The sequence below is a fragment of the Callorhinus ursinus genome, unplaced genomic scaffold (genome assembly GCF_003265705.2).
Source record: "Callorhinus ursinus isolate GAN/ISIS: 27379988/994484 unplaced genomic scaffold, GSC_fseal_2.0 scaffold8, whole genome shotgun sequence".
Classification (NCBI taxonomy): domain Eukaryota; kingdom Metazoa; phylum Chordata; class Mammalia; order Carnivora; family Otariidae; genus Callorhinus; species Callorhinus ursinus.
Window position 1 is genome coordinate 46,665,861 of NW_027397070.1, and position 22,622 is coordinate 46,688,482.

General features: G+C 38.8%; 1 protein-coding gene across 2 annotated transcripts in view; it reads left to right on the forward strand.

The window, feature by feature from the left end:
- Positions 1 to 452: 452 nt before the first annotated feature.
- YLPM1 (YLP motif containing 1) overlaps positions 453 to 22,622 on the forward strand; it is a 73,678-nt gene continuing 51,508 nt past the window's right edge. The window contains exons 1-4 of one of the 2 annotated variants that reach the window (XR_012379075.1): positions 453 to 1,487; positions 9,881 to 10,117; positions 11,068 to 11,247; positions 11,992 to 12,986. Coding sequence is in view for 1 of the 2 variants with exons in the window: in XM_025869645.2 (XP_025725430.1) it covers positions 615 to 1,487; positions 9,881 to 10,117; positions 11,068 to 11,247; positions 11,992 to 12,986 (2,285 nt within the window). In the remaining variant the exon portion in view is untranslated. The remainder of the gene's footprint in view (positions 1,488 to 9,880; positions 10,118 to 11,067; positions 11,248 to 11,991; positions 12,987 to 22,622) is intronic. The other variant, XM_025869645.2, reaches the window with a different exon arrangement.

Below are 22,622 nucleotides of genomic sequence, written 5' to 3' on the forward strand. Positions count from 1 at the left end.
AATGTTTCCCTTTTCATTCAGGATCATGGTAAGCTCCATTATTTCTCCATCATTTCAAGTCTAATTTATTCCCCTTGGATATGATTCTGTATGGTTCTGTAGTTTCCTTCATATAAATTCTACATATTTCTTATTAGAGTTATTCCTACTTGTTTCACGGCTTTTTTGTTGTTGTTGAGATTGTTGCTATTGTGAATGGAACCTTTTTTTTTTTTCATTCAAAAATGAACCCGTGGAGCGATAGGATCTCTACCACCCCTTTCAGCTGTGAGACTCTATGGTTCCTCGGTTCAATGAGAACATTCTACTCGCACGTCCATTATCGGAACCTGAAGGAAGATGGCAACCGAGAGTCACCAAGCAAAGGGTCGCTCTATCTCGCCTTTGTTCTCCTCTCGGTGGCTACTGCGCAGGCGTAGTCGCTCCAGTGCCGTCCCCGCCTTCTCAGTCGCGGGCCCAGCTCGGTAGCGCCGGCGCAGTGGCGCGCTCCGTTTACACGCTCCGGGGCCTGTAGGCGCCGCGAGTTCCGGCTGTCGCCGTCGCCGCCGCAGCTCCTGGAGGTCGGTTGCGAGGAGTAACGGCGCCGGGACGAGCCCTGCGCCGCCTTCAACGATATGTACCCGAATTGGGGCCGGTATGGCGGGAGCAGCCACTATCCGCCGCCGCCGGTCCCGCCGCCGCCACCGCCGGTGGCGCTTCCTGAGGCCTCGCCGGGGCCCGGGTACTCGAGCTCGACGACTCCCGCGGCCCCCTCTTCCTCGGGCTTCATGAGCTTTCGCGAGCAGCACCTGGCGCAGCTCCAGCAGCTGCAGCAGATGCACCAGAAGCAAATGCAGTGCGTGCTCCAGCCCCATCACCTTCCTCCGCCCCCCCTGCCGCCCCCGCCGGTGATGCCGGGGGGCGGCTACGGGGACTGGCAGCCACCGCCGCCACCGATGCCCCCGCCACCTGGGCCGGCCCTCAGCTATCAGAAGCAGCAGCAGTACAAACACCAGATGCTCCACCACCAACGAGATGGGTCTCCTGGTTTGGTTCCCATGGAGCTGGATTCCCCCCCTGAATCTCCCCCTGTACCGCCGGGGTCCTATATGCCCCCGTCTCAGTCTTACATGCCCCCACCTCAGCCGCCACCCTCGTACTACCCCCCGGCCTCGTCTCAGCCCTACCTGCCTCCCACTCAGCCGTCCCCTTCTCAGTCCCCACCTTCCCAATCCTACCTGGCGCCCACCCCTTCTTATTCTTCCTCTTCCTCCTCCTCGCAATCCTATTTGAGCCATTCCCAGTCCTACTTGCCCCCTTCTCAGGCATCTCCTTCCCGCCCCTCCCAGGGCCATTCTAAATCCCAACTACTAGCTCCACCACCACCGTCCGTCCCTTCTGGGAATAAGACAACTGTCCAGCAAGAGCCTTTGGAGAGTGGGGCCAAGAACAAGAGTGCTGAACAGCAAGCTGCCCCAGAGCCAGATCCCTCAACAATGACTCCACAGGTAAGAACGCATCAGCCTGAGCCGCATCTTTCACCTAGAGGGCCCTAAGTGAGCAGGCCTCAGGGCTTTAACCCGTGCTTAGGCTAATTCCAACACAATGAGTAGCTAATTTACACTCCAAAGGATTCCTTAAGAGTCAGAAGTCTGACATCCTAGCTTTTCAAGTTGGTAAATGTGGATTATTAAAAGAACAGTGTTTGAAGATGTTTCTGAACGCCACAGAGTAGTGGGGTGGCTGAAGAGTTACTAATCAGATATATTCTTTGGTTCCCTTTGACCGACCTCCTAGATTTTGTTGCTTTTGCAAAGCGCTTTGTTTTTTTTAAAATTGTATTTTACCCAAATTTCCATTTGAGAGGCAGCATAAAAAAGAAGTTTCCCAAACGGCTGATACTTGAAATATATACAAACGTTATGACCAGTTAGCTTCTTTAAAAAGTTATTTAGGGGCCACTGATAGCTGTCAGCTTCGTGAATTCCCGAAGTGTTAGCAAATGAAGAATGGAAATCTTTTTCTTATCAGGAGCATCCTAATTATGCATATAGATACATATGCGGTACATAGGAAGTCTTTTCACCTTTGACCCTTTTGGGAGTCTCTTGGTTATTTTAAGGAGTGGACCCATACGTCCTTTTCTCACATCACTTAAAGTTTTAAGACATAACCAGTTTGCTGCATTGCATTGTTACCATTCACTCCAGAGTAACTGCCTTGGAATTTGGCCAAGGTGAAAAAAAGTTAGTGGTATCTCTTCCTTCATGAGAGAGCCATTTTTCTAAACTTCTGTTTTAAGTGATGCTTCCTACAGAGCAAAGATGGATAGGATAGCAGTAACAAATGAATTCCTCCCTTAAGAAAGAAGATAGAACTAAAGTGGAATAAATAACTTGTTATGATTTCTTAAAATAGACACTTTTAGCAATTACTAATCTACCTTAGATTCCCTAATGAAAAGAGAGTTTTGGTCTACAAGCTCAGATTTACATATAAAAGATTTCCAAAAGATAGGGATGTGGTACTCTAATGGTTTGCCATTAGAAATTAAGAACACAAGCAAGTTGTTTTAAGTAAGCAAGATGTTGTGCTTGGCACATCATCAGGAGAAAACACTTGTGATGCTGGACTAAAATGGGAGAATAAGGGATTCTGTTGGTTTACACCGCCAGGTTATTTCCCCCCGATTCCTCTATTATAGAGGTGAAATTTCTGTCCCCATTCCCAACCCATTCTGAAATTCCCAGTGCTTTTGTTGTCAAACACTCTCGGAGTTAGTCCAAGCCAAAGTATAACATCCATATCCTCCTCTCTACTAGACTTGTTCTGGCCTTTTGAGAGACAAATGAATTGTTTTTGGAGGGAGGGGAGGAGGAATCAGACCCGTCTTTAATACAAATATATGAACACTGGTTTGCTGGTTTTGCTTTTCTGCCTTTGCACCCTTGTCTGTATTGAACTTCTTTCGGTGCTTTGAGTATTCATTGCCTCCAATTCTTTGGTGAGAGCCAGAAAAAAAGAGTGGAAGGTGAGGCTTGAGACGTGTGGGGGCTAGACCAAAAGGGCCTTGTAAGCTTGTTCAGGCTTTCTTACCTCTGTCTCGAATTCATCTCAACTCTCAACCCTCTCTCCCTGCCTTATAGTTGTATTGTTTTCAAGGTACATCCCAACTGTCAGAGTCTCTGTGAAGCCATCCCTGAGCTCACCCATCTGGTTGGTTCTGTTTTTCAGATTTTAAGTCCCTTGCAGACAGGGACCATCTCATTCATCTTTTTATCCTCTGTAGCACCTAGGACAGTGCCTTGCAAATTGTAGGCTCTCCACAGAGATTTGTTGAATAAGCTACAAGAGTGGTCATGTTCTAGACTTAGGATACTTTGGCTTATTAGATCACACAGGTTTTCTTCAGACCAGTGCCGATCTCTGATAATGAACCCTTCTGCAAATTTATTATTCTTTGGTTCATATTTTATTTTTGGAATATGTCATTACAAATTTTTATGGCAAAAGATTATAAACACACACAAAAGTAGACAAAATGGTATGGTTTCTTTAAACCCATCATTCAGATTCAACAGCTGTCAAGATTTTATCATGTTTACTTCACCTATGCCTTTTTTTTATTGCTTCTGAAATATTTTAAAGCAAATCTTAGATCTCATGTCATTTCATCTCTACATTCTTAGTCATCTTTTTTAAAAAATGGACCTTTTCTTAGGTAAATACATTATAACACCTACAAAAAGTAACAATGGTTTCTTTGTATCATCTAATACCTGACCCATTCAGAATTCCCCTGTTGTCTCATCATACTAATTGGAATTAAAAATAATTCCTTGATAGCAACCATATTAAAATTCCCCAGTGGACTCAGTCATGTTTTAATGGTTTATTCAGATCAGGATCCAATATAGACATTGTGAAGCAGGATCATTCTTTGTTGTGGAAGACAGTCCTGTGCATTGTAGGATGTTCAGCAGCATCTCTGACTAGTAACTACTAGATTTTGGTAGCAGCCTCCAATGGGAAACAAAAATGTTTCCAGACATTGCCAAATATCCTTTGGGGGTTAAAATCACCCTCAGTTGAGAACTCCTCATATAGATTAGTCTCTGCTATTCTCTTTTTCTACCCCATGCCATTGAACTTGATGAAATCTATTTCAGTTGTTCTGTAGAATGTCCCACATTCTGGATTTGTCTGCTTTCTCTTGGTTTCTTATCATTTGACTTGTTCTACTCTTTCACATTTCTGGTAAACTCTGAAAGCTTAGATTTAAGTTCACCTCTCTTTTGGCAAGTGTACTTCATAACCAGGGTGGTGCTATGTATTTCAGTTGCATCCCATCAGGAGACATACAATGCCTGGTTGTCCCACTATTCGTGGAGCCGAGATCAGGGGTTAACAGTCTGGTCCCTCTATTGTAAAGCTTTCCATCAATTTTGCCTCTAATGTTTCATCTGGTGATTCATCCACTGATAGTCTTTGCCTAAGTAAATTAGTTCTTCATTGATGGTTATTACATGGTGATTTTTTCCTGCCATTTCTTCTACATTTACTATATGGAACTCTGTAAAGAAAAACTTTCATGAGCTAGGACTATTTAATTGGAAATACAGTTGGTATAGGAAAGATAGGATAATGCTTAATAGTCTTCCATTTAATTTCTAGTTTTCAGAGTAAAGCATTAGTAATTTCATGGAATGTGTCTTTTTGAAGAATTAACTTTTCTATGTGTTTAAAGGACTGGCTAGGTAAAGTGCATACTAACCTTTTTTTCATAAATTGTGACTTTATTTATCCTTTTATTCTCAAATCCAAGGTAAAGCTGTTACCTTGGATTAGAATTTTTAGTCATTTGTTTAATTTTCAAGTAGTTATTGACTAGCAACTATGTGCCAAGTGCCGTGCTTAGTTTAGTACCAGAGATGAAATGGTGGAGAAAGTAAGACATGGCACTTGCCCTCATTGACTTGTCTCAATGGGAAGAACAAGACATTTAATAAGTAAGAGGAGTACAGGGTGCTGTGGGATTATAAAATATACAATATGACTAGATTGTTCCATGAGGAGTGGGAAAAGATGAGGGATTTTTTTGTTTGTTTGTTTTCTGGTTTTAAACTCACCATTGTATTTACAGTGCCTTGCTCAGGGGTCTAGCCTGTAGTAGGTGAAGAACAAATATTTTTTAAGTGATTGGATATAGCTGAGAGCTGTAACCTAATTTAAGAGGCCTCCCTCTGTAAGTGATATTAAGTGAAACCTGAAGAATGAGTGGGAATTAACCAGATAGCATTCAAAGTAAGGCTTACTGGAAGCTCAAGGTGAGAATGGTAGACACAAACCAGATCATGGAGGGCCTATGAGGACTTTCGGGCAGGAGGAAGCCATGGAAGGATTTTATATAGTCGAATGTGACAAATTGGCATTTTTGAAAACTCATTGTGTTTGCTGTCTGGAGAGTGTAATTGAGAAGAGCAAGGGTGATTTAGAGAGAATACTTAATAGAATAATCCAGGCAAGAGATAATAGTAATAGTGGTTTGGACTTGGATGGATGGTGATAGTGGAGATGGAGAGAAGTGGAAAGACCGGAGAAATATTTGTGCACTAGAATCTAATTGGAGATTGAGTAGTAGTGGAGAGGGAGGTGTCAAGGATGATTCCTGAGTTTCTGGAGTAGACTTGCCAGGTAGGGGGTGGTCCCATTTACTAATAAAAAAGGAAAACCTGGAAGAGGAGGAAGAACAGGTTTGGGAACAATGTGAAAGGATGAGTTTAGTTTTAGACCTACTGAGTTTGAGATCCTTGAGCCACATGATTCCAAATGGAGATGTTCAAATGGAAGTTAGATACAGGTTTGGAGTCTAGAAGTGAGATCTTGGAGACATGACAGACTTGTGAGTCATCAGCATAAAAATGGTATTTGGGGCACAGAAATAGATGAGGTCTCCTGAGGAGTGTGTGTAGAGTAAAGATAGAGTTTAAAGGACATTGAGCCTAGTCCTGCAGAATCTCAGTATCTAGGGGAACCAAGAAAAGAAAGACCAAATGGGTAGATGGAAAGTCAGGACAGTGCAGTCCCACAGAAGTGCAAAGAAGACTGTTTCTAGGAGGGAGTGGTCAGCTGTGTCACTACCAGTGAGAGGTCAAGCAAGATAAAGACTGTGAGTTATCTTTTGCATTTACTGACATGTAGATTATTGTTGACCTTGGCAGGAGCAGTTTCATAGTGACTGAAGCCATATTGCATTGATTTGAGGAGTGATGGAAGGTGAGGAAATGGGGATGGTGAGTATAGACACTCTTTCAAGAAGTTTGACTGAAGGAGAGAGAGAGAGAGAATGAAGGCAGGAGCTGGAGGAAGAGGTGAAGTAAAGGAACTTTATTTTTTAATTTTAATTTTTTTTAGATGGAACTAAGATTATCTGGTGACCTTAATTCCTGGAGTAGAATGTGAACCTCAAAAATATTGAAAATAAATATGTTTTAAATAAGTCTAAAAATGGAAAACCATTATTTTGCCAGATTTCTCCCTACCCCTTGCTTTAGGATGTAAGACATAGTACATTTAGTGTTATAGGCATTTATAATAACCTGGATAGGAAAGGCAACCCTCCAAAATTAATCTCTAAAACATCTCTCTCTCTCTCCCTCTATCTCTCTCCCTCCCCACCCCACCTCACACATTCTCTGCTTTGTATTTCCCTGCGTGGAAAATCATTTAGTACCTAGTTTATTACCATACTGGTAGCAAGTGGTCAGTAAATGCTTGCTGAATAAGTTAGCATCTTTTCAATAATGATATTTGTGACAAATAGTTCTTACATCCTTTTTAACTCTCTTTGTTCAGTCTTTTTGAATGTGACATATGCAATGACTTTCCTCTACCTGAGAACTAACATCCCATGTGAGTTGTCTGATATGATGGGACAATCAGAAAAACTGGCTACTAGTTTGGCTTTGGCTTCATTAGAAGTCCAAGCAGGTTTTATTCCTTTCTAAAATAGAGATAAATCATTTTTCTCTTCGGGTCACTGAGGACATGTCTGAATGATGCTCATTTGTAGAGCTTTAAGAATGTGCCGGAGCCTAGTCCTAGGACTGAACTAGATCTGGTTTCTGCTTATTGGGTTCATATGAAATAGAAATTGACCTACAGTGCATACTGTCAGCAAATCAACAAGTACTCGAGCTCCTAATAAGGTTCTTAACCTTAGACTAGGTCTAAGACAAAGATGGGAAGCATTGACAATCAGATGGGTATGTACAAATTGATCAAGAATCTAGATCTGTACAGTCTTCCATGTCTATAGCCATGGCTTCTAGTTTATTATGAAAGATGCTTTATATCTTTTAGTGATGCTTTCAGAGCAACTAAAAACAAGGGAAACTTTTAACTTGTACTTGAAAGAGACTGAGTTTATTAGTTTTTTTAAGCTGAAAGATAAGCCTGTTGCTATTTTCATAAAATAGTGGAAGAAAATTGAAAATGTTTTAATAGTACATTATTGTCAACTATCATGGTCAGTGTGCTGGGGTTTTTTTTTTATGTTCAATAGGAAAAATAATTATATCTCTGGAGCTGATGGTTATGTACATGGTAATTAAAAACAATAGCCCAGTCATGACCCAGACTTCAAGATGTAGGTAGTGAGATGGAATTTATTCCTCCCAATAGTTTGGAGCAAGTTTCAGGTCATAGAAATGAGTGGCCTGGAAGGGAAGTCTTCAATTGATCAATAACCATTTATTGACATTCTCCTGTGCTCCAGCACTATGCTTAAGCACCAGGGAGGATATAAGAAAAGCTGGAGACAACTCTCTTCCAAGAAAATTAGATTCTGTGAGTGAAAAAACATAATAAAATATTATGTTTAGTGAGAAAAGAGTATATATTGTATATATTTTATGCATTTTGTTTGCATGTGGGAAACTGGAGAGGATGTATAATAAAATATTAACAATATAGGAAATCCTGGTTACCCAAAGATAGTGAATCCCAGTGAATCTAAGCAAAACGAATCCATTTAACACAGGTACCAAAAGTTTTTTGTAAAAAGTAAAAAATTTGATTTGGGACACAATCTCAAAAAACAAAGCTCAAAATCGTAAGGAATAGCTGAGTCTTAGAATGAACAAAGAATAGTGTTGATTTGGTTTCTGTACTATAATTTTTGTCATAATACCAACAAAATTATATGGCAATATTGTATATCATCTTTTATTTTGGTTTTGGATATATTGAAAAAAAGTAGAGATTTATCAGTTTTCCTAGGCTTTGATATTCATAGCATCCTCTTTTGCAGTTCCTGTTATAAAAAATGTTTTGGTTGTTAACTGGCAGAACTTCTGCTGGATCCTCAGCTATCAGTAATGGGTTCCAAAGTTCTCCGACATCACTTTCATAAAATCCTGCATCCTTATAATTGTAGTAGAAATACATGCTGTTGTTAATTATGGAAGTATAAAGGGTAGTACATGAGTGAATATTTTAGTGTTAGGAGAATTTTTTTCCTTATGCAACCTTGTAACCATAGGGAGTTATGTAATGAATACTGGGAAATGCAGATCCTGCAGTTATGTCTGAGTGGTAAGATTTTTTATTGATTTTAATTAATTAGTTATTGCTTATTTGTACAGTCTGTTTTCTTATTTGAGGTATTTGTGTTCCATAAAGTTGCCACGAACATTGAATTAGTGAATACTAAACCATTGCTCCCAGGGGAAATGTGAGCCTTTGGTTTGGTCTCATTTTCATCAACCAGTTAATACATAACCTTGTTTTATAGGTGTTCCTGTTTAATGACACCTTATTTAATATATTTTGTTGATCCATTAACATTGAACTCACAGCCAACAGCATAACACATGTCTGAATGAAATTAGTATCTCATACACAGATTTTCTGTGTGAAACATATCACGGCTTTCTTGCACTTAGGAACACTAGACAGCACACCACACTATGCTTGCAGCCATTTTAAACAGCAAAGTCACCAACAAAAAGCACAGAAATCTGAAAAATGTGGTCCTAAATAGACCATGAAAAGGACACTTATTTACAGTATGAGAGCTAAACAAAAAGGCAGAGCATGGCCTTGTTCTGCCACAGCAGGAAATGTGCAAGTCAGGCAACTCAGATTTTTCAGTGCTCTATTACACATGGCCACAAATGACAGCCAAAGTTTCCTGAGTATTGATTTTGGAGTTAGAAATACACGTTAGCAAGTAGGCATATTTGCAAATATAGAATCCATGAATAATGAGGATCAGCTGTATTTTCTAATTACTTCTGCATTAGACTTGTATTGCTGTAACTTTTTCAAAGTGGAAGCACACAACAAGCTTCCAGAAAGTTAAATTGCAGTATAATTTGGAAGACAAAGCTGAGACTTGTTAAAATAAATAGTATTCTAAAACACAGTATATTCTCATTTATGTATATATAGCTGTCATACAACAGGTGTTTAAAAGAGGGAAGAGCACTGGAGGAGAGAGAAGGCAGAGAAGAGACAGAACTATTTGGTTATATTCATTAATTACAAGACCCCTCGGATAAATCCACACCAGCCTACAGCAGGTTAAAAACAAGCAGCTGTGAATACTGAAAGGATTTCCTCTGAGCATTTATCAGAAAGACTGCTCTCACTTCCAAAAGTATGTGTGTTAAAAGAGTAGAGAAGTATGTTGAATTGATATGTGTGGTTTAACTTAAACGTATAAATTTGGGGGAGGAATTGAAAGATCTTGTTTACTTATTTACCTTTCTCAGTCCAGCTTTACCTTTTCTTACATATAGACATGTGAGCACAAATACAAATGCAGGTCTCTGTCAGTACCAAGTTGCAGATACATAGATTTTTCAATTAAAATTCTTAAAAATGCCTTCTGTTGTAGGAACAACAGCAGTATTGGTATCGACAGCACCTGCTTAGTTTGCAGCAGAGGACAAAAGTACATTTGCCAGGACACAAAAAAGGTCCTGTCATAGCAAAGGATGCACCCGAGCCGGTAAAAGAAGAAGTTACAGTACCTGCCACCAGTCAAGTACCAGAACCCTCTTCATCTGAGGAGCCCCCATTACCACCGCCTAATGAGGAGGTACCACCTCCTCTCCCACCTGAGGAACCCCAGGTAACCATAAAATTAATTGCTTGGTGTTTAAGAAATTGTTTAGCTTTTGTTCTGATTCTTTTATATATATATATACCTTTGTCAAAAAGGATATATGTTTTTATGTGAGTTTTTTTTGTAAGTACATGTAAAATTCTGGTATGGGAAAATCCAATGAATCCCTGATGGAGTTTAGAAAAGGCATTTTTCTGATGGTTGAAGTGAGTGGAGAATTAGACACTCTTCGGAATTGAGGCTCTCTAAGCACTAAAGGGATTCCAGGGTGTTTTCATATTGGCAGCACAGGGCAGTAGTAAAGAGCTTCAGCTTCTGTTGTCAGACTGCCCAAGCGGTAGTCGAGGCACTGCCACTTGCTGGTGTTAGGGACTCTGCACAAGTTAGTTAACCATTCCGTGTGCTGCAATTTCCTCACCTGCAAAATGGGTATATTCAAATAGTGGCTATCTTATAGAGCTATTGAAGCATTCAGTGTGATCATCCTTGTCACTTAACATACTAACTGAATATACTCGGAAAGTTCTCACTTTGGTCCAAAGGTGTCTGTTCTCCCAAGAGCCTATAGGGAAACTTTATTGAGCCATAATAATGACATTGTAGTCTATTGGTTAAAAGTGGCTAATGTGAAAAAGAAAAAGATTTCTCATAGAGTGCAAAGGATGTAGCTGTAAACTGACTTTTTTGGGGAAATGATTGCCCTGTTTAGGAACAGTGAGATGATTATTCCAATGAAGACTATGGAATTTATAACTCCTTTGTATAAGTATTCATGATCCACAGTGTAAGTAGAGCCAGATATTTTATCTAAACATAAAATAATTTTTCTCAGTCAGCCAGAGTTGTAGACGTGCCGGACTTTATAATACAATACTTAATAAAATGTTCAAGTTTTTTGTTAAGTTGGTTGCTGTTTTATTACTTACATAAAAGTGTATTCCCTCTTTGATCTTTAGTCCGAAGACCCAGAAGAAGATGCTAGGTTGAAACAGTTGCAGGCTGCGGCAGCACACTGGCAGCAGCACCAGCAGCACCGAGTTGGCTTCCAGTATCAGGGCATAATGCAGAAGCACACTCAGCTACAGCAGATCCTCCAGCAGTACCAGCAGATTATACAGCAGCCGCCACATATGCAGGCAAGTGCTTCCTCAGCTCACACATGGGACTTTGCCCCAAGTCACTTCAAGGAGTTGTTATTCCTGAAAGAGATTGAAATGTGAGGAAGGAGCGAAATTAAATTAGATGTTTCCAAGGGGGTTCCAAATCACCAGGGATTTGGGAAGTACAGCTTTATGAAAATGCTCTTGGGATGGGGCAGGTATAGTGGGATTTTCTGGTCATGTCAACCCAGGCACGAGTTAGAGGACCATTGCTAAGGGTTTTAAGAACCAGAGATTCTTATCATGTAGTTTCAAGTTGCCTACAAATCACTTCAGTGACAGACAAGCAAATATCCACCAAAAAGATCACAGCAACCACCACAGAAACCTAAGGAAATACACCACAAAAGATACTTGTTCTTCTTGTATCTTGAAGACACAAACTTGTGTCTGTATGTCTATAGTAATAGGTCATTCTTCAAATTCTTAAAGTGATCCATGGAATATGAAAAACTTGAAAAGCAGTTACTGCTGAGATAGGTTTTGCTTTAGTGTTTACTTGGTTTCTCCAACTCTGTGGTAACTTATAGAAATGAGTCAAAGGAAGAAAGAATGATCATCATTAAGGAGATGTAACAAGTTTATCCTTACTAGCCTCCCAAAGTCTTTAGCGTTTTAATTTCCTAAGCCTACAGATGCCCTTGATTCATTAATATTTTAACTTATGATTAATTCTCTTACATGAATGTCTTGAAATAATTGTCACCCCTTTGTTCGTAGACCATGTCTGTAGACGTGCAGCTGCGGCATTATGAGATGCAGCAGCAACAGTTTCAACATCTCTACCAAGAATGGGAGCGGGAGTTTCAGCTGTGGGAGGAGCAGCTCCATTCTTATCCTCATAAAGATCAGCTTCAGGAGTATGAGAAGCAGTGGAAAACATGGCAGGGACATATGAAAGCGACTCAGACCTATCTCCAGGAGAAAGTCAATTCATTTCAGAACATGAAGAACCAGTATATGGGGAACATGTCAATGCCACCTCCTTTTGTTCCGTATTCTCAGATGCCTCCACCTCTACCAACAATGCCCCCTCCGGTATTGCCTCCATCATTGCCCCCACCAGTGATGCCCCCTGCCCTGCCTGCTTCAGTGCCACCGCCTGGCATGCCCCCACCTGTGATGCCACCTTCTCTGCCAACCTCTGTGCCCCCACCTGTGATGCCTCCATCTCTCTCCTCTACAGGGCCACCGCCCGTTCTTCCCCCACCTTCCCTCTCTTCTGCAGGGCCACCGCCCGTTCTTCCCCCACCGGCTCTCTCCTCAACGGCACCTCCGCCTGTCCTGCCCCTCCCACCATTGTCTTTAGCCACACCTCCTCCAGGATTACCTCCCCCGGGGGTTCCTCAAGGGATACCTCCTCAGTTAGCAACAGCCCCAATCCCACCAGCCTCCAGTTCTCAGAGTTCACAGGTTCCAGAGAAACCTAGACCAGCACTGCTTCCCACTCCTGTGTCTTTTGGTTCAGGCCCACCCTCAACCTACCATCCTCCATTGCAATCAGCTGTTAGCCCATCCGAACAAGTGAATTCTAAAGCCCCTCTGAGCAAGTCTACTCTGCCATATAGTTCATTCTCATCTGAGCAAGGACTTGGGGAGTCTTCAGCTGCTCCATCTCAGCCAATCACTGGAGTCAAGGACATGCCAGTGAGGTCAGGTGGACTGCTTCCAGATCCTCCTAGAAGCAGTTACTTGGAAGGCCCAAGAGGCCCAAGGTAGGTCTGCCTTTGTTTGGTTGGTTGGTTTGGTTTGGCTTTTTTGCTCAGTAGGCCTTGATGGTATAAAAAGCTTTATTTATATGATTTTTATATTCTCTTTGTACTTTTGTATACAATCCTGGTTTACAGTTAATAATGTTAGTATTGTTCACTTATTAGACTCAACATAATAAAATCTAGAAATGGTAACGTCCCCATATCTTTGATGTCACTGCTTTTATGCTACATGTAGAGATTATAGTCCAGGATGAATGTCTTGTTTTGGAGTAATGTTTATCAATTTCTTATTGACTTTTTAGCTTCAAAAATAATACTTATTAACTTTATCTTTTTTGGTTTTTTTCTTAGACAGATAACTGAATTGGTAACTTCTCTTTGTTAGATAATACACAGACTGTTGGAGATAAAGATGAATAAGCCAATATTCTAGTGAAATAGGCAACAAAATTTAGTATAAGGGTAAATAGGACTTCTATCCATTTGGTCAGCAAATATTTATTCCTGTTCTGTGCTTATAGCAGTGAATATAACAGAGCAGACAAAATCCCCGCCACCATGGAGCTTATTTCCTGTATATCTCCCTCAATTTGGGAAATGTTTTCCTTTTGTCTCAACCACATTTTTTTAGAAAAGCACACAGAAAAATTTACTGGTAGTCTAAGGTTTTTGTTTTTTTTGTTTTTTGTTTTTTTTGCTTTGCTTTTTAAAAAGTGTTAAATTCACTTTTCCAAGTTTGTAAAAGTATGTATTTCCCCGCCACGTTGACCTAAATGTTAATTTTCCTATAGAGAAACCTTACCATGTTTTTTTCCAGTTGGAAATTGTGATAGAAATACATATGCCTTATACTAAATTTAGATAGTATAGAAAATATTTAAAAAGTGAAAGTCACCTAATTCCACAATCTAGAGATAATAATTTTACAAATATATGTCATAAAAAAATGGGATCATACTGAGCATATTGTCTTGTAAACTTGCTTTTTCCACCCGTCAGTACATTGGTTAGTTTTCCATCTCAGTGTCAATGTATCTATATTATCATTTTTAATTTAACCTTAATTTTGACTTTTGGAAACAAAATATATCTTTTATTTGTTCCCCAAATTTATAACTCTTAAAACAACGTGGCACAAAACTCCACCATCTTATAAGGTGTTGACAGTTCTCTAGAAAGTTTATTTCTTGCATTGAACTTAAATATATTGCTGTAATTTCTACCTGTTGATTCTAGATCTGCCTCTGTGGCAACATATGATTAACATGAGTTCCTCTGGGTGCCAGAAGCCTTGCCAGAGGCTTTACATATGTTATCTCATAGAGTCTTCTCAGCACCTGTGAAGGAGGTGGCATGTGAACGAGGCAGGTTCATACCCTACATTTACCCTTTACAGACTGGGGGTGAGAGGTTTGAGTAACTTGCTCAGCATCATGTAACTGGAAGAGTAGAGCCTGAATCCACACCCGGTGGGAGCAGAATCCAGGGGGTTCCCAGAGCAAAAGCACTCTGTTTAATGCCATGATTCAGTGATATTCATACTGTCAGTGATTACAAGTGCATTTTGTAGTCTTGATTTATTTGATATGTGTAACTTTTTTATTAGAATTCCTACTTATCTCTTGGATTAAGCATTGCCTTTTAGATCTGGTGACTAATTTGCTATCAGAAAAGTACATTCTTAACACCTTGTGAAACAGATCTTCTGCTCCCTTTTTTTCTATCATATTAATGTTTACTATCTTTGCCTACCCAATCTTTTAAATTTAGGACCTATTTTAAGTTTTTTCTTACCTTAAGGTACAGTTAATAATTTCACTGTTAGGAGGATCTTAGCAATTATCTAGTGCAATAGCCCCTCTATAGCAGCTCATGTTTGTGTTGCATTTTAGTGTATCATCCTGGGTCTTGCACATGTTACCTTATTATTTCTCCATGATCTCATGAAGTAAACATATAAGGGAAGCTGAGATTTGGAGAGGTTCTAAATAAATTCCCCTAGATGACATTGCTAGTAAATGAGGTGAGATGGAATTAAATCCAAGGCCTTCTGATCCACTTTTTCTTTTTTTTTTTTAAGATTTATTTGTTTTGAGAGAGGGAGAACAAGCATGTGCGACCGGTGGGGGTGGGAGGTGTAGAGGGAGAGGGAGGGAGAGTCCCAAGCAGACTCTGCACTTGAGCGTGGAGCCCAGTGTGGGGCTTGACCTCACGACCCTGAGATCATGACCTGAGCCGAAACCAAGAGTCAGACACTCAACTGACTGCACCACCCAGGTGCCCCTGATCCACTTTTGAGTTCATTTTACTTCCTCTGACAAGTGGTTGATGGCCTCTGCTTAACATTGGCACTGTGATAAGGAATACCACCACGTAAGGTGTTGACAGTTTTCTGGAAAGTTTATTTATGTTGAACCTAAATGTGTTGCTATCACTTCTGCCTGTCAATTCTAGATCTGCCTCTGTGGTGTAACACATAATGAATTATCCTATCCCCCTTCTATAGCGCGTCCCTGCAGTTTTTTAAACAGCGCCCTCTTGTCTCCCCCATCCTGCCTTACCTGCTCTTCTCTGCCATCACTGAAACTCAGATTCTTCTTTTCTTTTCACACTAACATTGGTTCTAGCCTCCTCCTGCTACATTGCTCCTTGTCTTGTGAAGGGCCTTGGATTTGTCAGTCTCCTTCAGATGCAAGGAACCATAGAACCTGTTACCAACTTTGTTATAAATAATGTACGTGTATAGCTGAACAAATTGCTTTTTTGGTCGGCTCCGTCACAGTGTTGACTCATGTTGAGCTTAAAATCAGTTTGGCTTCCCTGGTCTTTTTCACATTAGCTGTAATTAAGCCAAGTCTCTCTCATCCCGAACTTGTGTAGGTGTTTTTTGTTTTGTTTTGTTTTTCTCTTTTTCTAAGACTTTATTTTACATTTCATCTAAATTAGGTTTGGGCCAGCGTTCTAGTTTGCTGAAATCTTAATAAATGTTGATTATATTGCTTTGAGATATAAGATGTTCCTCTCTAGCTTTTTCACCTGTAACTTTGATAAGGATGGCTTTTTTTGTTTTTGAATTGGATCCTGCTCACATTCTCTGCCCTCTCCCCAATCTAGCTTATGTCATTTCCATTTCTGTTACCCTTCTACTTCTTTTGCTCACTTAGCTCATATAGAGTATAGTTTGTGACTATTGCCCAGGCGTGGTTATTTTTCCTCCTGTGTAACTGGGTTAAAAAAAAAAAAAAATCAGAAGCTGGTAAGTGAGTGAAAGAGACTTGAGGTAGGAATAATCCACACTGTCAAGGAAACTTGTTAATTTTTCTTACTAGTTGATTTCAGAGTTTGCTATAAACATGTAACTGATACAGTAGGCCACTCTGTTTTGTTTTGTTTTTTTAAACAAAGCTGGGTAGAAAAACAAGAATGGAGAACACAAATAACTGACTTACCAATAATGCACTATTAAAATAATGTAAATTACTTTGAGTTTTTGCAAAATCCAAATTTAGGCTGCTTTCTAAAAACTGTGAAGGTTTCCAAAAAGCCAAGTGATAGAACTGCATCATGTGTAAATACCACACTGTGGAGCATATGGGGCAGCTGTTTTGAAATTGTGTGTATGTATGTGTATCATTTGATTCATCAGGTCTTCTAGAAGACTACCACTGCTCTAAAAAACTGTTAAGTCAGTGGATGTTGGTTTCCCAGAACCTTTTATTTTTCAATCATAAAATTTATTAAAGGGTAACATACAGAGATGTGCACAATCCTGAGTGTATAGCTTAGTGAATTTTCACAAAGTAAACACACTCATGTTATCACTACTGAGATCAAGACATAAAGATTACTAGGGTCTGAGAAGTCCTCCTCAGGCCCCTTCCCATTTTCCCTCACCCCAAAGATAACCACTATACTGACTTTTTATACCATAGATTAGTTTTGCCTGTTTCTGAAGTTTATATAAATGGAATCCTACTGCATGTACTCTTTTGAGTCTGGCATCTTTCACTTGACATTATGTTACTGTGAGATTCATCCATGGTGTGTGTAACTGCAGTTTGTTCATTCCCATTTCTCTACAGTATTTTATTGTGTGAATATACCCCAATCTGTTTATCTAGTCTACTGTTGATGGTCATTTAAGTTTTTTTGTTATTATGAAGAACACTGCTTTGTGTCTTTTGGCGCTGTATGTGTCCCTTTAGGGTGTGTGTGTGTGTACGTGTTTAATTTTGTTTATAAATATACCAACAATTGGAATTGCTTGATTGGGGGGTATGTATGGTTCTACTTTGATGTTGTCAAACAGTTTTCCAAAGTGATTATGTCCATTTACATTCTCGCCAGCAGTTTTTTTGTATCCTCCTCAATACTTGGTATTGTTAAATTTTCAAATTTTAGCAATCTTGGTGGATGTCTAGTGGTATTGCAGCATGGCTTTATTTTGTATTTCCCTGATGACAAATGAGGTTAACTTCTCTTTCCATTTGGTTATTATTAAATTGAATTTCCTTTTTTATGAAATGCTGATTGAAGTTTTTCCCAGTTTTTCTGTTGGGTTATGTATTTTTCTTATTGATTTGTAGGAGTTCATTATGCATACTAGATATCATTCTGTCTAGATTGTCTCAACTATTTCTTACTCTATAGCCCTTTGTCTTTCTTATCCTCGCTATACCAAAAAAGTACCATATAGATCCAGCAGATCCTTTTTACTTTTCACATTTTAAAGTAATTTTACAAATAATTTACAGAAGTAACAATAAAGGGATAGTGAAAAAGAATTTATTAGAAATTTTTATAAAAATTTTACAAGAGCAAAACTCTGCATCAAGTAAATTTTGGCACATAAACGTAAACATAAAAGATGAAATAATCCTGTCACACATTCTTCTGGCAAAGCAGAATGGTCCAACTTCTTGGCACAAAATATTATGTAATGACATTCTTACAGTTTAATAACTAAGTGGGGAGTACATTTCCTTTCTGTCCTTAGAAATATATTGTTCACTCATCGAATCTTGAGAATATTAATCTAGGGTACTGTCATCTGAGGACTTACAGTTGGAGATTTTACTGATATGATCAGTTTCACATGTTTATTAGAGACTAGAGTGCTTCTTTCTCTGTGTTTATTTTTTTATTTTGACACAGCTTTCTCTCTCATTTTTCTTTGCCATTCTAGTCAGGAAATGAAAATTTCTAAATTCTCAATTGTGTTCAGTGAAGCCTAAAAGTAGGCTGTAATGTTTTGGGCACCACAAAGCAGGGTAAGGTGACAGCTGTTTCTACCTTTGCTTCATCCTTTAGGCAAATCCATCATTCCTTCCTTATGTTTGTGTTTTAATCTTCTTTGGCATAGTTGGGGATGATTGATAAGTAATGTTGAGTGAGTAATTAATTCTAGGATAAGGAAATTGCAGAATGTTTTAGGATACAGAAAAAAAGTCACTTAGGATCTCATAATGTATCTTAAATTTATGAAAGGATCTAATGGACCCATGTAGTAATTCCATGATAATGTAAGTTTTATTCTCTCTCTCTCTCTCTCTCTTTTTTTTAAAGAGGTAAATTTTCTCTTTGTTCTTGGGAAAGCCTATAAGAAAAAAGTCCTGAAATAGCAATCCTCAAAATAGAACTGTTTATTTTTGTTTAAGTGTTTATTTAAATTCCAGTTAACATACAGTGTAATATTAGTTTCAGGTGTTACAATACAGTGATTCAACACTTCCATGCAACACCCCGTGCTCATCACAGCAAGTGCACTTCCTAATCCCTATCACCTATTTAACCCATCCCTCCCATCCCCCACCATCCACCTCCCCTCTGGTAACCATCAGTTTTTTCTCTATAGTTAGGAACTGTTTGTTGTAGGGGGGCATCTGGCTGGCTCAGCCGGTAGAGCATGGGACTCTTGATCTCAGGGTCAAGAGTTCAAGCCCCATGTTGGGCATAGAGCCTACTTAAAAAAAAAAAGTCTTTCTTGGTTTGTCTGTTTTTTTCCCTTTACTCATTTGTTTTGTTTCTTAAATTCCACATATGAATGAAATCATATGGTATTTGTCTTTCTCTGACATTTTGCTTAGCATGATACTCTCTAGCTTCATCCACATTGTTGCTAATGACAAGATTTCATTCTTTTTTATGGCTGAGTAATATTCCATCACACACGTATGTATGTGTATGTATATATACAAACACACACACATCTTTATCCATTCATCAGTTGATGGGCACTTGGGCTGTTTCCATAATTTGGTTATTGTAGACAATGCCGCTGTAAACATTGAGGGGCATGTATCCTTTTGAATTAGTACTTTTGTATTCTTTGGGTAAATACCTAGTAGTGCAATTGATGGATCAAAGGGTAGTTCTCTTTTTAGCTTTTTGAGGAACATCCATACTGTTTTCGTAGTGGCTATACCAGTTTGCATTCCAACACTAACAGTGCAAGAGGGTTCTCCTTTCGCCACATCCTCACCAACAGCTGTTGTTTGTTGTGTTGTTGATTTTAGCCATTGTCTTTATACTATAGTGTGAGTATAATAGATTGTCTAAAAAAAACAAAACAAAACAGTTCTAAAATTAGGATCCAATGAACCCAGAGGAACCCCAAAGATTAATGGAAGTTATTCATTAATAGAAATTATTGATTTTAATTTAGTAGTCTAATTTATTGATCAGTTCCTTCATGGTTAGTGCTTTTTTGTGTCGTTTAAGAAATCTTTGTTTACCCCAAGGCCATAAATACATTATCCTATTTTATCTTCTGTCTTTTATTGTTTGACCTTTTATTTTTAGGTCAACAATCTATATAGTATTGATTGTTAATGTATGGTATGAGGTAGGGGGTCATGGTTTATTATTTTTCATATGGCTAACTAGTTGAGCCCAGCACCATTTATTGAAAAAGTCATCTTTTCCTTACTACTTTGGTAGTATCTCCTTCATCATGAGTCAAATGACTATATGTGTGAATTTGTTTCTAGACTCTATCTGTCCATCTTTGCACCAGTGTCCTGTTATAATTACTGTAGCTTTGTAATAAATCCTGATATCTCTTAGTGTAAGTCCTCCAGTTCTGTGTTTCTAGATCAGAGGTTGGCAAACTTTCTCTGTGAAGGGCCAGATGGTAAATATTTTTAGGTTTTGCAGGCCAAGTTTGCTTTCTGTCAAATATTTTTCTTTCTTCCTTTTATTTTTCACCTTTAAAAATGTAAAAAATCACTCTTAGCTGGATTTGGCCCATGGGACATAGTTTACTGACCCCTGATCTAGGCTTGACTATTCTTGGTCTTCTGTGTTTCCCATGTGATGCTTAGAATCAGCTTGTCAGTTTTCGGAAACCTGCTGGAATTTTGATGAGCATTGCATAGAATCTGTTGACCATTTTGCAGAAGAATTGACATCTTTGTAATATCTTGGCTTCTGATCCGTCACACATACTTTTTGATTGGTTTTCAGATTGAAATTGTGGACTTCTTCCATTCTGTACCTGTCTTATTAGGATTAGCAAGGGATTATAAACACTATAATTTTACTCTATGCTTTCATATATCATGGTTGTTTCTATTTATAGAGATTATTCTTGGGGGAATTTTGATTTTAGGATCTTGGTTATACATATTAGAAAATAATTAGAAAAATTATCTCACATGAAAATGAAAAGGGCAGGAATTTGATTGCAGAATTTAATATTTTGTAATTCCCGTGGTCAGCTGATTTGAGTCTGGTTGGTAACTGTTGTGACAATAAGATGTTATCTTGTTTAAGGGCATTTGTATTTCTGCATACCTCTTAAGTTTTTATACCCAATTTGGAGTCTGTTTTTTTATGTCAAATCTTAAAAGTTTTATACATACCTCTAATGGTTTCATACCTAGTTTTAGGGTTTTTATTTTTTAGAAGTTTCTGAAATGCCTAACTGTACAAAAATTTTCTAAATATTTAAACACCAGACATTTGTTTTTCTTTTCATCTAATCAACGGGCAATGCATGTGTTTTTATGTGATTGTATTTAGTGGATATATGCTATGTTTGTACTTTATTTCAAATGTTTTTATATGTTAAAGAAGTCATAGCATTTCATTGTATTGATGTAAACATGACTTATTTTTGTGCACACTTTTAAATTGAGTATCTCTTAATATATTTCTTCCAAAGGCTTAAAAATTCTTTACTTTTATAAATACAGAAGGTTTTGATAGTCTAACATTTTGTTACATCCTTGAGCTTTGAAAATTTGAAAGTGCAGTATTGACAAATAATTGCCATTTACATGTAGTGTTGAAAGTATATTTCAATTGCTTTAACATTTTCACCCCCCAAATAAAAATAAAATGATGACCTTTGGCTGTTGATCAGCAGTTTCATCTGAAAGCAAAGCGCCCTCCCCTTTCAGGAAACTGCATATGTATGTGCAGGCATGAGCCTTGCAGTAATGAGTTCCTTAAATTTTACAACCTTGCCACTGTGCTGTCTTCTTCCTTATCTCATCTGTTGGTGCCTCTTCCTTCCTTTATCCTTTCCTCCAGCCTTGCCACATGCTCTTCTCTTTGTCTGGAATCCCTTTCCTGTCAGTTTTTGCTTTACTAATTCGTATTTTTCCTGCCCTAGGGGGCAGGGAGTGCTTCACTAATTATGTGTTGAGATCCTTCAGTGAGTCAGACACTCGGGGATACCTCAGTGAACAAGGCCAACATGTCCCATTTTATCAAATTGTGTGCTAATTGTTGATTTACTTGCCTCACTCTACCCGTGGACTGTGAACTCCTTGAGTCAAGTATCCATTTATTTCCAGCACCAACATAGTGCCTGACAGTTAGATGTTTGTTCACTGTTGCTTATGCCAGAATGTCTCAGTTATGGCTTAAATTCTGAAGGCATTCACAGTTTGGTTAGGAAGGCAGTTCATTTGTATTCAGATTTGCTCATAATACTGGGTAATGAGTGGACAAGGGTTCTTACTCTTGTACCTTGCCGAGGATAGTCTTCTCTTAATCACTTACATGAACTAATGATTGCTGAATTAAATACAAGGCAGATAGCTTTACACAATTTTAATGATCTAAGATGTTTTTCCAGGCACTTTGAATTAATAAATGTAACTTCAAGAAAAGGAATTAAGCCATCACAAGCCCTGAAGCAGTATCATAAATAGGTAAATAAGTAAATGAGTGGCCTCCATCCTAAGCATTGAGGTGTATCCTTTGACAAGGCCCTGGTCAGCTCCTTTCCCTTTGCCCAGCGATAACTGCGCCAAGCCTTCCCCACTTTGCAGAGACCATCTGTACCAGTGCTGCTTTTCTTTGTCTCCACAAACATTTTTATTTTGCTTTGTATCTTTATTTTAGCTTCCTGCCTCCCAGAGAAAATCGAGGCTTTCAGGCTCAGTGAAATTCACTTCCTGCCCTTCTGTTTACCTTACCTTACTGTCCTCATCTTTCTTCTTCTAGCCTCAGAAGAAGCCCTTCTTCCTCCTCTTTAGGGCTAATTTCTCTGTGCCACTTAAATTCATTTTACATTTTTATCAAAGTGGTACATACATAAAGTTTTTAAAAATCAAGCAAAACAGCCAGCCTAGATGTGTTTTCTAATGACATCTTTTAATTCTTTAGCTTTTTCTTTTGGGAGTT